Here is a 15,722-nt window from a genome sequence, read left to right on the forward strand (position 1 = left end):
ACGGAACCACAATGCAGTTCGGCAAAGCGTGACGTCACCCCATTCAAAGTCAATGGGAAGCGTCGCCGTTGAAGCACGCGACGGAACCGTGTGGACGATACGATATGCTCACCTCCATTTGTACTCTTAGATGCCAATTGTGAAATGTGTTTTATAAAACTTTTCATCCAAAATTTGCGGGAATAAAAATCACATTTCAATTTGAATCATGTAAATACAACATTTAAAGAGGTCATTTTATTCTATCACATTTGGACAGTTTGACGTTGATATGTCATCAGATTTACTTATCCAAAGTTAACAGGGAAGGGAATAATGTGGAAAATGTTGTATGCTTTTATTGCAAATGGTCTCAATCTGTAGATATTAACTTTTTTATGAAACTGCACAATTGTATCATTGATAGCTAACACATTTTAAAAACACTCGTCTAATAAACATCATATCGCTGTACTTTGCAGATGGATAAAAAACTAGCTGAAAAATGTTTCAGTAGGTTACACTATTTATCAGTACTATCTAGGCCACTGAAAAAGGATGTATTTTTTTTAATGCTGTCAAAATTATCGCGTTAACGGCGGTAATTAATTTTTTGAATTAATTGCGTTAAAATATTTAACGAATTTAACGCATGTGCAGAATGGCCCACCCCATACAGCCCACCAGTGGCAGCGCCAGGGTATGGCTGGGGTAGGCTACACACATACCAAGAAATGGCTTAGCCCCACCATGAAAAATGATGTTAAAGTAAGCAAAATAAAGTCCACCAACTCGCGCCGTGAATTGCACAGACAGCAGTTAGTAAGATTGATTCAGTAGCCACTTGTCTGGAAATACCAAGACCAGAAACGGTTTTGAAAACTTTTGTCACGTAGTGATCGTCTTCTCAATAGAACATCTTTGATGTCTTCTGGCCAATCAGAATCAAGATAACGGCGTGGTGTTGTTGCAGGAAGTCCCGACGGAGAATACTTTTGCTGTAGTACAGGTAACACATAACTGGTACGCAGGTTATGTGCGTAATCTGAAATGCGTACCGTCACTTGTGTCACAAAGCGCATTTGCGTACCGACGTACTTGTGAAGCTTTTCCAGAAGGCGGTTAGATCACTGGACGACAGAGTCGGTCTCCGTGTGCACAGACAGGGCTGGTGTTGGCGTCGGTCTGTACAACGGAATTGTGCCAAAACTACGCCAACCGGCTGCGGAGGGAGACTTCCCCCCCCTCCCCCCCCTTCACTGGAGAACTGCGCTAAAACAGCTGATCACAACGTTCACGCTCTGTGGTCACAAAGTACTCCACTAGCCCCCCCCCCTGTTGATAGTAATGAAATAAGACCCCACGGTTTGATGATTGATAGGTGTGTGGGTTGTCTTTCATTTTGATACACAGAACAATGTTATAATAAACATACATAGCCTACTGTATGTTAAATGGATATATCCGCCTTCTTTCATTTATCTTTCCATTCCCACAACAATATACATAAAGAAATGGCATATTTTGGACATAGTTCGAATGGTGATTAATCATGATTAATTAATTTTTAAGCTGTGATTAATCTGATTACATTTTTTAATCGTTTGACAGCCCTAATTGTTTTGCATCAGATCTGTTTACCTGAGCATAATGCAGTTTTATCCAGATCCAGTACTCCACATCAGTGCAGTGCAGTCAGCAATAAATCCCAACACTCCCCGCCCCATCTGTGCATCCTTTGATAGATTAGATTAGAGGACTCCTCCTCAAACTGGAAATCTTTTGCTCTCCAGATCAATTCTCGCTCAAAGGAACGGCATTTTGTAAAAGTGGAAAGCTGATTACAGGGTCCTTTTAATAAACAACACACACGTCCATCCTCTCAGATGCTGAACAAAGACTCAGATGCCTAATTAAACTAGAAAATACAATGTTGTTTCAAGTTTTTGAAAATGGTCTCATTATTGCAACAAGATACAGATTGTTCAGATTTCTATATGTGTATCTATATATGTGTATCTATATGAGTCATTACAAAAATGCACTCATTTAATGTAATCCCATTTCTCTGTTGATGTGCAGAACCTTCCACCCTTTGTAAATTGCAGCTAAATGGTCTTCTACTTTTTTTACATCACCTGCCAAAAAGCTCTGCAAGAAGTGGTGCATTTATCCAACAAATGCCAAAGAGAAGAATATTTTAAATGAGCTGTGTAACGACGAGACGCCGTTACTAGAGCTCTCGTTAACATGTTTATATAATCATTGTACTGTATAGGGCAGGGATGGGCAACTTTGATGGTGGTGGGGGCCACATCATTGATGTACTGGCCACCAGGGGGCCGCAGATTCACTTGGAACACACACACAAAAATTCCATGTGTTGCATGTAATTATTAACAAATATACTAAGTCTGACATCTTCATTGACATTTTACAATCAAAGGGAACATCCCCAAAAAATGGGAACATCCTCTAATAAGCTCACTAAACAAATATCAGTTCACAGAAATGTTATTTAATTGTTACAAGTGGCATGTTTGTATTGAACAGGTTATTAAACAGTGGAATAAAGCTATTTTAAACTATTGGAAGGCACAGAAATTGTGTGTATTGAGATTAACCATTAAGATGACATAAACATGAAGTCATGAACACTAACCCAGACATTAGTTGTCTAACTTGAACCTAAAACACTTGTAGCCTGTCTCTGCATTCCCCTTATTCCACAATAAGGGGAATGTCAACACGCCCACACTTTGCTGTTCCTCAGCGCCACTCCCCCTCCTTCCCACTGAAATTATGAATGAAAAGCGTAGTAATCATAGATAACACGGCAGGGTCCGTGACAGTTTGTTTATATATTAAACTTTTTTTGCCAAATTCAGATGATAAATACAACTTTTAAGCTTGTAAAGGCATAATTACAAGAGGCAATTTAACGTCACAGCAAGCATAACAACAGCCATTGTTTCTTGTGAGGGTTTCCCCGGGAAACAAACACAATACACACAAATGCGGTATTTGAAATCATGTACGCAGCTCGCGACGTAACTAGGAGTCTAGTGGACGGTATCAGTACTAAAAGTAAAACAAATGAATTTTTTTTTTTTTTTTATATATTTTTTTTAATTAATTACGTTGTTTAGAAATTAATCTGAGGGCCTCAAAAAGAGGAGGTTGGGGCCGCATGCGGGCCGCCATTTGCCCATCCCTGGTATAGGGTATAATGACAACAACTTCCCTGTGCAGAGATAATGTCACTCAGCACTTTAGTAGTGAACAGTTTGCACTTTATTAGCGTGATTGTACAGTTTGGCATTGCATATTTGCACATGTGTACATAGTTTATACTATTTATTGATGTAGTATTTATTAAATGATTTAAATTGTATAAGTGTTCACCCCCGTCTTGTCTGTTGCTTCCGGTCTCTCTGTTCCCTCCTGCTGATTACCCGATTGTGTTCACCTGGGGGGTATACTGCGAAGCAGGATTTTCGCTTAGCCGGCTAAATTCAGGGAAAACTCCGGCTTTCCGGTCCTACGAAGCTGGTTCTCTTTTTAGCAAGCTAGATCTCCATGGTAATATATGCTAAGCAGCTAACCTGGTCGGGACCAGGTTAGGTTGCAGGCTAAGAGCTCAACTCAGTGAAAGCACCGCCTGCTGACCAATCAGAGCTCAGTGTGCGGAGTTTAAAGCGATCAAGTCATATTACAGGAGAAAGGAAATACAGAAAAACTGCCGTCGCAGGAAAGACGGCCGGCAAAAATCACCGACTGTGTGAACGTGAACATTAATAGAATATCACCTCCCATCTTCAGAGCAATCTGACTATTATAACATTAGCGTTAAGAAAGCTTACTTAAATATCGGCCACAACATAAGTAACCGGATCGGAGTACATTAAGTACAGTCCGCGGCATATCACTTCATAATGTATCATATCTCTCCTTATCTGAGTCAGCTGAGCCGTATCTGGCCGTGCAACACTCAGTGTCACATACTGTATGCAGAAGTATTATTTTAAGCAACACATAAGTTGACGAAACACTCGAGACAAATGTAATTGAAGTCAGATCGTGTTTTAGACGGGGCAGTGATATCATAAACCTGTTAATGTACGCATTCAAACACTTTTTCTTTTACCAGCTGTATTCACCTTGCAGGTGCAGCTATGTGGCTTTTATCCTGAATAAAGTGTTTAAGTCATGGATGTTTAAAGTTTAACTTCTTCATTTTTGACTAGTATTAAAGTTCACTTTTCATTCAGGAAGTATGACGCTGCGCTGTCAGTGCGCTTCTCCATGTTTGTGATTGGTCGAATGCTCCAAATACCACCCCTTTCATGTGAACGCGCACCTAACTAGATAGGACACGGCTGGCTTGAGCGATCCACTTGATAACCAGCGTCGTAGTACAGTTTAGCGAGAGCGCGTATGTTTTGGATTAAGCCAACCGGCTAACTCAAACATATCCAGGTTAGGTTGAACCAGGTTCGCAGTATAGGCCCCTGGTGCCCTGTGTTTGCTCCTCCCCCCTCACCTGTGTCTTGTGTGTTTGACTAGTCCTGGGTGTATTTAGGTGCTGTTTTCTGTCAGGGTTGTTGAGAACTGTGTGGGTGGTGGAGGGCCGCCATGTTGTCACAGTGGATGAAAAAATAAAAAACACCAACCTGCCTGCTTCTCCTATTTTGCCTTCATGGCCGCTCGGGCATTCTCACAAGCTGAAAATGACAGTCAACAGCAGAGAAGTGGATAACGCTGCAGTAGATGCTTTGAGATTCCTATAGATGAGGCCATGTCTCTTTAGCTCAACTTCCACAGGTAATGAAATAAATAGTCATATGCATAGCAAACAAGGAAACTGAGGCGGAAGAGAGAGGGATGTTTTGTATTTTCTGCGATGAAGTTGTAAGGATCTTTGGCAACCTGCAGGATCGTAGCGAAGTGATAGACCGCAGAGAGTGAGGTAGTGAAACATGGCTGGCTTGTGCTGATTCAGCCATCACACAGATTCAAAATGAGCTGTGTGTGTGTGTGTGTGTGTGTGTGTGTGTGTGTGTGTGTGTGTGTGTGTGTGTGTGTGTGTGTGTGTGTGTGTGTGTGTTGTGTGTGTGTGTGTGTGTGGTGTGTGTGTGTGTGTGTGTGTGTGTGTGTGTGTGTGTGTGTGTGTGTGTGTGTGTGTGTGTGTGTGTGTGTGTGTGTGTGTGTGTGTGTGTGTGTGTGTGTGTGTGTGTGTGTGTGTGTGTGTGTGTGTGTGTGTGTGTGTGTGTGTGTGTGTGTGTGTGTGTGTGTGTGTGTGTGTGTGTGTGTGTGTGTGTGTGTGTGTGTGTGTGTGTGTGTGTGTGTGTGTGTGTGTGTGTGTGTGTGTGTGTGTGTGTGTGTGTGTGTGTGTGTGTGTAATTAGACGTCCCGCTGGGCCGTGGCAGGACGAGCAGAGGATGCTCTAGTGTAGCCTGAGTGAGGGGTGCAGCTGCTCAGATGTACAAAGGGTTAATGGGAGGAAGCGGTCAAAATCTTGTCCGTATGACAATGGCATTTCTCACTGTGCAATAACAGTCTGCATTCATCATAGTGCTAACCAAAACTGAGTTGTTCACAGGTTATAACAACCACAAACGTATAGAAAAAGCTGTAAAATAAATGCGCTCGTACTGGAGGAAAAACAGGTAAAATTGTTTTAACTTGAAAATGGTAGACAGCCAAGTTATTGCCCAGCACACAGCACTCTGAAATATGACCGGTCTGTCTGCAGTCCAGCGGAGCACCTTTTGTATTCACAGCAGTCAGATTTGTAGAACAGTTGTGGATTCTGTGCTGGCTTCAGATTCCTGTAAAGCGCCACAAGGCATTGATATTCTGCATTGATCGACCACCTCTCTCTGGTCGTGCTATCTGCTTCTGTAATTCTTCAGCTGAATGTTCGAGCACTTGTGCATAACAAGTCTCCCACTGCTTGGTTTGGAACCTTATTTTCTAATACCTTCATGGTGTCTTTGCTTTATTAGATTATACGGAAACAGGGCTGAGAGAATAAAGATAATGTGTTACAGCTAATGAGTCGGATGCAATTTGACATATTAAATATAACAGTCCTGATCCACCTAATCAGTTGGATTAAAGAAAAGTACAAGTATTTATACCACTGCCTGCAACAAAGAGTACAAATTGCATCAGTATTTACATTTTTATCAATTCACTGCCCAGCAATAAGGGCAATACATTAAATGGTTTATGGACGCTGCATTATTCAAATGTAGGCTGTTCATTTAAAGTATTTAAAGTTTCCTGCTACCGAGAAGGATAACACAATATTCAGATAACATAATTATAAGACACATAACAAAAACGTATTAATGAAACTCAAAACACAATTGCTGTCGTCTCCAATGTCTCAATGTTTCTTTTTCACAAAGGCTGGAAGTTGGCACAAAATACAAAATATTACTCTATCTATTTTGGTTTTGACAGCACTCTTCGTACAGCGCTACACCTCCCCAATTCTGAATGAGTCTCTTAGGTTTGATATAGGAGGTTTAAGAGAGTTTGTTCATAAGTGAGAGTATGATTAGTGAATGTATTCAGGGTGTCCGCGGGGTTTTAAAAAGTATTAAAAGTTGATCAATCAATTTAGCGAAATGAAGGCTATTAAAAAGTATTAAACGGCATTTTCCAAGGTGTTACATTTTGTAGCTTGTTTTCAATAAGTATATAAATGGTCCAAAGAGGTTGTGTTCTACAGTGTGCCTGAATGTAATCATTGCGTAGGTGTGTGGTGTGATTCTGTGTAGTTTATTGATGGCATCCCGTTGGGTTTGACGTCTTCTGAACAGGACATCGCACGCTCACTGCTTGATAGCGCGCGAAGGTCCGTTTACGCCGGTTGTTAAGCAACATCGATATGGGGAAATGCTAATTTGCGTCCAAATGGTTGGAAGATAAGGAGGAAGGACAATCAATACTGTTTATAGTCAATGTGAGGTAAAGTGTGTCGCCAAGGTAACCGGTTAAAACTCGAAAGTGGCGATGAGGTCTTAAAATGGATGGAAAGGGTCTTACAAGGTATTACATGTGACTTCAGGATTCCTGCATATACCCTGCTATTAGAAAATGACAATAATAAGAGTCATGATTACATCCTAATCGTTTATCACATTGATTGTTAAATAAGTTAACATTTAAAATGATTGCAGTTCAGTCAGCTTACGCTTCTCCCATAGTAATGCATGTTTTTCAGTCTGTGCAGCATGCCACGCGTATCTTAATGAAATGCTGTTTGTTTCACAAGAAAAGAGAGGTATGTGCAGCGGGAATCAAAATACAACTCTGCAAGAAGACGCAGAGTGCCAACATGTGCAGCAGGCAGCGTGCAGTCCTTCCCTGCTCCATAGTTTTATTCAAGTGTTAAAATACTATGGATTTGAATTTGGTATTCACAGGAACAGAGACTTTTAGTTTGCGAAACAAAGTGTGACAGTTATGGGAGTCCCTGATGTACTTACATCATTAAGTATAGATTGATTGATTTGAATATTAAATGAAGTTACAGTAAAGGAAACACTTGATCTTTCATTCTCACTTCAGCTTGAGTGTGAGTTATTTTATACCTGGGGGAAAAAACAATTGGCTTAGCAGCCATTTATTTTAAGGACTCTGATCCAAGTAATGTTTTTTCTTCCACTAAAGAAATATAAGTAAATTATTTTTGTGATGATGTCTGGGAGTCTATGTGCTAGCTCTGAGCCCTTAATCCCCAATTTAACACCTGCTTACCTTTTTTTCCCTTTCCCTTACACAAAGCCAATACAGCGCGCTGCACTCAGCCAAGTATGTTATGGCCCAGTTGTGTAACAGCCCACTGTTAGCTCATTATCTCATATTGTTAGCCCATTATCACAGCAGACAGCCTGGCAGTCATTAGCAGCCCAACTGATAACTCAAACGGATAGGTGTAGCGAGCAGAGTGGAGGAGAGACAAAGATGGGGGATAACGAGGGCGAAAGAAACAGGAGATACAAACATGAAGAGGAAGATAGCATCTTTTCTTCCTGCATCTGTTTAGTCTGACACAGTGGGTGGGTCTCACTGACTAAATGCTGAATTGAAAAACCACTATCTCTCATCTGTCTCTTTAAACTTGTTATATTTATAATGAAGTCAACAAGGTGTGTACAAGTACAAGCGAAGTAGGAACTTGAACACACAGTTAATGACCATGAAAATCCATCATAGAATGCAGCATCATGCTTTATACAGTTTGTTGGGTGTATTAACATCCCCTGGAGCTAAAATACATTGTTTGTGAGACCTGCGTGGTGCCAAGCACCGCGAACCCTCAGTAAGGGTCATTTAAAAAACAACACAGCCATATTCAAAGTCAAAAGGCGATCAGTAATGAGAATTTGAAGTGTAGCCATGGTCATATCTCAGCAGCAGGGGTCCATCAAAGTACTAATTAAAAGTTTAAAACCATAGCTGATAGTTGTTAGTGAGTGGTAAGAAATGCCACAGCTCTATAGAGAGGCACTAGTAGTCCTATAGTTCTGGGACTATAGTAAGTCATAATATAAAGCACTAATAGCCGGGCGGCGGGCATACCACTCAGTATCAAATTATTTTCCATTGCCTTGCTCCTTCGCCACCTGTGAAATACTTAAAAGCTCCTGCTGAGTGTACTGTGACCAATGCATTCATTATAACTCTAACTTTTAACATACCGTTGAATAATTGTATTTCCATATAATCTGGCATTGTGGTCCGAATGGGGAGATCTTGAGAACTTTTACAGGACAAAAATGAAAACGAGGGCAAATATTTTCCATATGGGAAGTTACCAAATCAATGACATTTATCATATCTTGGACCCACTGGGACTATTTGCCTAAGATGGAACAAGAAACTTTATGTGCTTGAGTTACTGGACTGACTGCAAGAGTCTCAGTGGCACAGTGCTGCTTTGGGCTAAATGCTAACGTCAGTGTGCTATGTTCTCAATACATGGTAATGTAGACTATTTTCAACATAGTGCTAGGCAATATTTTTCGATATTGAAATTGATGTGTGACTACTGTGTATTAATAATATACATGTCATGCTGAATTAATGGAATTAAACAATGTGGTATTTTGGCTATTCAGTGGATTTTTCTATGTCGATGATGATGATGATGATGATGATGATGATGATGATGACGACCCTACCGCATACTGTATGCTTGTGTTCTGTACACTTGGAATCGTCTCAGACTAAATTCATTGTATTGACGACTTCTTGTCAATCCACTTTTCTCACACAGATGCATTTATGCAGATTTTGGTTCAGAAATCTGTGACGGATAGATAGCATAACAGTGGGATTGCAATAATGACAGACATAAACGTGTGCAGGAATCACACAGGAAATAAAATGATGTTATGTTTTACACAACATGTTATAATGTTATGTTGAAGTTTGAACAAACAGAAGCTATCGCATCACTGCTGGAAATAGCTATCTTTAGTAATAGATTCTCTTGAGTAAAGTTTCCCTCATTTTTGACAGGTGCCCCTATGATTGGCCAATCACAAATCCCTCATTGTACCACAAAGCCGTCCTGCCACCAAAAGAGTTAATTGACATGGCACTACTTAATTCAAAGGTATTGAAGTCCTCTGCATTAAATCTCTCTGCTGCCATTGGGGGGCCACCAACCTATGACATTGCTTGGTGGAACCTTAAGAATAACCCATAACTGTTATTGAGTGTTATCTTATTAGGGGCCCATTATGTTTTGCTCCACAACTCTCATCGGGCGCCTCAGAGTTGGTGACTTTGATTGTCAGGATAGACTAAGATAGGGCAGACTCGTGCAGATCATTTTAATTTAATATCTTTCATCTACAGCTTGAATTACATAAAGTGTGTGTTTGTGTTGGAAGTTCTCGGTAATACACATCGTTAGTTGTCAGCAAACATTTGTTGAGTGTTCCTTGCGCTTCATGTGTGCATCTCCTAAAGCATACGTGCCACATATGAATCACCGTCTGTATATGAGCTTTCAATTTTCAGGGTAATCTGCTTATGTCTACGGAGGGTAACGGAGCACAGGAGGTGAATACTATTTCTGAGCTAGTGTGCGTGTGTGTGAGAGTTAGCTTCACTTTTGATGTCTGCTCATGTCTCCGTGGAGCTACAGAGCCACGGGAAGTAATAGCCTGCTGAGAGGCTGCAGGCGGGGGACTGCAAAAGACTCTTAGAGCTTTTTTCATCTCGTTTCTCTCCCTCCATCAATCCCGCTCTTCTTTCCCCTCTGCCTCTCTTCGTCTGAATCATCCCTCTGCGTGCTGAAGCCCTATAAGAAGTACTTGGAATTGCAAGTCGTGTGTGTGTTTGCGTGCGTGCGTGCTGTGAGCTCATACTCCAAGCAGCATTTACCTACTTGAAGCCTTACTCATTTGTCAAATGACGGTAGAAAAAGTGTGCCATGGAATTAAACGGGTCGAAGGAATGAGTTCACCTTAATCAGTCTTATGTCCGTCCAACTCATTTCAACGTCTTTTAAATCTCTTTTTCTCTAATCTGTGGCAGAGGAGGTAGCATTAGTTGCAGGCCTGTTTTTTGCTCCTCCCAACATACCATGCTCTGAAAATGTGTCATGCGAGTGAAGCCGTGACCTAAACATGACGGAGTTAAATTGCATTTAATCAGCACCTTTTGTTGCCATCTTTAAAAGAAACGTTGGACTAGAGTGAATATGGCAGATACCTTGGAATTGCAACACATTGCAAACCCATGGTAAATACTAACATGGTGATTAACATGTTCAACTGTCGAGTAGGTAAGGCGTCGCGAGCCTTGATCATTGTGCAATGCATGTTTGTGTGTTTCATGGAGGTATGCAACAATGTCACTTTCCAGCCCCGCATCCTTACAATAACAGTTTACATCAAATGCCAACCATAAGTGTCAACAGGAAAAACTAATGTGGTTTATATTAAAAGAGGAAGAAAGAAAGGGCTTTTATGATTGGATGGAGCTTGTGCATTAGCATGTAATGTTTAATTTTTGCTTTAAATCTAGACCAAGATCTCTCCTTACACTTTGATAAGTTTACAAACCCTACCAATGTCTTAACCACAATTAGATGTTACATAAGCTCATCCCATCTTTTATAGATTTGCAGTTATAACAAGTGTCCACTTACTTTCTAGCCATAATAAGTCATTTGAAAGAAGCAGGAAGTGTTTTCCAGCTGTTTGATGCCCTAGGATTGCCTCTACACTCGGAGCTAGAAAGCAAATGCCGTCCTCCTCCATAATGTTGTGGACATTTATTTAATTTATTGTTAGATTTCCGTTTAACAATGTGTATTGGAATGCTCTGATAAAAATTAAAAAACACTCAAATTGGAGCAAAAACATCAAAGCCATGGCATTAAAGGCTTTTGATACAAGATTTATTTTCTTAACAACAAAAGAAGATTATCTTTCGTTGTCAGGTGTATTTAAGCTATGTACATGTTGGTATAGTGGGTGATAATGCAGTAAATGAATACAGCATTACTAATTAATCATTTCAACTATTTACCAAGGAGTGCATGGTGACCCAAATATAATAATGTGTATTTAATATTGAATGTTGATACAATTACCATCTCTATTTTAGTTTTACTCAGAATTTGAATGCCCTCCCGCATTTACGCCCAGGTGTCATCGCCGTCACCCACTCTCTGTCTCGTCGTTTCCTGCCTTACAAGTCGGTAACACCAGCCATGTTTAAAGAGCTTTTTGTAATGAGGTACATTTTCGTTGGTAAGGAAAAGGGAGAAATCACATACTCTGTCAGAGATGGAAATGTGTCCGTGTGATCACTGATCCCTCTGAGTGTAGAAGCCTGGAGAAACGCTGAATCTTAAAAAAAAAAACGTGTCATTCTCACGGAGAACAAATTCAGATTCTGACTAAAGTTAGAACTGTAGAAGAGGAAACCATGGGGTGTTGTCAGGAATATGTCTGCCGTAGCAGAGTGTCTGCTTTTCACTCCCTCATTTTCTCCCTCTCCCTCCTTTTGCTTCCTCATTATCTCCTTCCTATACCGACATCATCCTGTTCCTCATGTCCTTTTGTTTCTCTGCAGTTTGGACGGTGTGTTCTTCGTAAACATAACCGTGTATCACCTTGTTAAATCATTAAAAGGGAGACTAGCAATGGTACAACCACAAACATAACAAAACACACAAATATAGCTACAACTGTTTTTCTCAGACACACATTGCCACTCAGTCTTACTTGGAATACAGCTTATTAGTGGGTGAACTGTGGAAAGCGTTTTTCTTTTAAACCCCTGTGATGGTTTAGGTTTGGTCATTAACAACTGAAGTCTTGATCACACTGGGGAATCTCTTGAAATGCCTTGCAGACATAATGCTAACGATGAGCAGCAAAGTATCCCTTTTTAAAATGACGGTTACATTTTATAAATCTTTTTCGAATATGTTTCGAATGGTCTTAAAACCAGAGAGAAAGGGCAGCATTAATCATGAAAGATGAAGAACCAAGGAAGATAAATGAACATTTGAAAGCATCATTATGAATAGCGGGTGTACCTGCAACATGAGCAGAGGTCCTCGGCTGGTAAAGGAGCAACAAATGATGTGGGAGAGAAGCTCCCATCAGACAAATGAGTCACCAGTCCTCAGGAAAAAAGGCCCTAATCATGAAGGGTTTGTGTTCGGAATTGAAACAAATGTCAAACAAATGGTTTGTTTGACAGGAGCTCAGCTTTCGAGTTGCCAGCTAAAGGAAGGAACGGGAATGACGGAGCTTTTTATGTTTGCAGTGACAGAACTTCGGTCTCTGAAACTATTTGTGACCCAAATGTTTACCGAGATTGGAGTAGTGTTTGACAATTGCTGGTGCTGCCGGTCTCAACTAATGAAACGTAACAGGATGTGTGCATAGCAACTGCAAAAGAGAGAGGTACTGTAAGCCAGGATTCCTACTATAATACTTGTGAGTTTAAAGGGGCCCTATTATGCAAATGTTAAGGTTCATATTTGTATTTTGTGTCTCTCCTGTAACATCTTTACATGCTTTAATGTCGGGTCATAATCTCCCTCTGACCTAATGTAATGCTGCATACAGCAATGCCCAGTGAAGGGTGCTGGTTGCCTTGCTCAGGTGCTTGTGGATTGCAGCCTGTTCTTTGGCTTCTCTTTCTTGTTCATTTATATGTAAGACATATTGCCTGTGAATTCCTCAACTTAATGAAAATCTTAAGGATATAACTTTAAGACTCATTCTCCCAAACCTTTTTCTATCATGGATCCAGCTGACTTATATTCAATGCATCTTAATAGCCTTGAATGCATCAGAGCACTCCTTTTTCTCATTGTTCTCAATGAACCAGATTCATTTAACTTTAGCCACATTTTATTTCAGCACTGGCTATCTGCCTCCTCTATTTGAGAACCGCATTTGGACCAAGTGAGACCGTTCTGTCGAGAGTTTAGATATGAAATCATAAAGGGTGTTACTCTGATTTCTGAAGAAATATTGAAAAAAATGGAAAAACACATCCGTGTTGACAGATGGCCATTTAGGGTTTGGTGGAGCGACATGCAAGAATTGGGGCTCTCTTGCACCAATTTGATGCCATTTTATTTCAGTCCTCCAGTATGTTGTTCATTCAGACTCTGAGACCAATAACTTCTGTTTATGCTTGTGGAATTCAGTCAATATGTGTTGGACATATCAACTTGTAGTATTAAACTATTATTCAGGTCTGTCCATGACAATCAATATGTGAATCGATATTTGTGTTGGTGCTCGTGTTTTGTGTCTTGCCTCATTTGATGCAAGACGTGCCTTTTTTAAAAACAGGTCAAGAAGGTGAATAAAACCCAGACATGGAATGCACCCGAGTATGATGTTCTGCCAGAATAACCTTGAACACCTTCAGTACGTAAGAACACTAAATAGGAATTCAGTTCAAGGAAGTCATTTGTAACTGGGCGATTTCCTGAACCTTTTGTATGTATTGCAGTAATCAGGAATGAAAATGTTTACATGTTTTGACCCTGCTTGAATTAAACCTAAACCACTTTGTTCACCTTTAACCTATTTCCAGCAGGGTTGTAGACGTGAAGAAGTGGCGGCACTCTCAAGGCCAGGAGCCTTGATTAAATGTCATAGAGCAGCCTGCAACGGCCAAATCACCTCTTGTATTTAGACAAAGTGCTTTTGTGGGGAGAGCGAATGCAAATGCGCCGTGTAGAAGCAGAGGAGAAAGAAGAGGCAAAGGCTGAAGGATGGAGAGAAGAGAAAGGGAATGAGAGAATGGAGGAGTGTAGGGCAAACTTAGAAGGTTTCTGAGTGGTTTTCTGTTAATTCTGTCGCTGATGGAAAGACACAGCTAAGAGAGATGTTAAGTGTGATGAGAGGAAGCAAGACAATTAAATAAGGAAGGGAAAGGAAAATCTGATGCCATACTCTATTCCAATGCACGTTGTATTCACTTTATTATCAGTATGTGTGAGCAGCGGAGCACCTAACCATGAAATACAAAAACCAATGGAACCACATAAGATATGCAAACTGATTTTTTTACTTTCATGGAGGTCTCCCCCAGTGGCAAACATTGCGTAGTTGACCTTTATGCTTTTGTTCTTTTCTAAAATTCGGAGCTATCTCCATCGTGCCTTTCTCCTTTAGCTGCTTCCTTTTTCCTCGTTTGTGTTTCCTGCGCTCATCTCCCTCTCCCTCCCACACTTTCGTGTCCCTTCCCCATCTTCATGTTCATCTCTGATGTGTCACCCTTGCATTTGGCACTTCTCTAGTCTTCCCCCACAGGTATTACCTCTCTTACCCTTTCCTCCTTTCCTTTTCCTTTTATTCTCCTCATGTTTCCTGCCAATCACTATTTTTTATTACCCTCACTTTGCCCAACTCTTCTCTCTTGTCTCCACTTTTACTTTGCTCTTCTGTCAAGTCTCCCATCCTCTTCCTTCATCAGCCACCAATACCCCCATGTCCTTCCTGTCCTCCTCCTCACCCCTTCTTGTTTCTTCTTCTCTTAAGTGACATATTCCCTGTGTCCCCTTCTCCTCTCAGAGTGAGGACCTTCCCTAAGGACTCTGCCTTGCTGGGCAGGGACACGGTTCGAGCCCTGATGTATTACGCCCTGAAGGTCTGGAGTGACATCGCGCCGCTAAACTTCCACGAGGTGGCCGGCAGCGATGCGGACATTCAAATCGACTTCACTAAGGCCGACCACAATGATGGATACCCCTTTGACGGGCCAGGGGGCACCGTGGCACACGCATTCTTCCCCGGGGAGAGGTTCACAGCTGGGGATACACACTTTGACGATGACGAGGCCTGGACCTTCAGATCTCCAGGTGAGGAACTTTGCAGGCAAGTGACTATGTTTGTACAAATGTATAACGCATGGAGACATTTGCCAGTAGAGGCACAACATACAAAAATGAACCTGAGAATCTGCAGAAAAGTGTTACAACTGGCAGCATCCCAACATCGTTATTCCTGTTTATTTTCCTTCCCAACCACAACAATTTTAGTTGAGGAGGGAGTACATTTGTTGAGCTTTTCACACATGCCCCTTGGCAGCTGCAGCTTGGGATCCACTGCTCTAGGTGTGAGTGAAGTGCAGCCCTTAATTGCTTGCTACACCTTCGTGATTCAACTAATTGCAGTACCTGCTGACATCCCAAAATGTCTACAGAATAACAAAGTGTGTTGGCAGCA

General features: G+C 41.1%; 1 protein-coding gene across 1 annotated transcript in view; it reads left to right on the forward strand.

The window, feature by feature from the left end:
- mmp17a (matrix metallopeptidase 17a) overlaps positions 1-15,722 on the forward strand; it is a 74,582-nt gene that overhangs the window by 24,616 nt on the left and 34,244 nt on the right. The window contains exon 5 of the mRNA XM_034095387.2: positions 15,069-15,355. Coding sequence (XP_033951278.1) covers positions 15,069-15,355 — 287 coding nt within the window. The remainder of the gene's footprint in view (positions 1-15,068; positions 15,356-15,722) is intronic.

The sequence above is a fragment of the Pseudochaenichthys georgianus genome, chromosome 12 (genome assembly GCF_902827115.2).
Source record: "Pseudochaenichthys georgianus chromosome 12, fPseGeo1.2, whole genome shotgun sequence".
Classification (NCBI taxonomy): Eukaryota; Metazoa; Chordata; class Actinopteri; order Perciformes; family Channichthyidae; genus Pseudochaenichthys; species Pseudochaenichthys georgianus.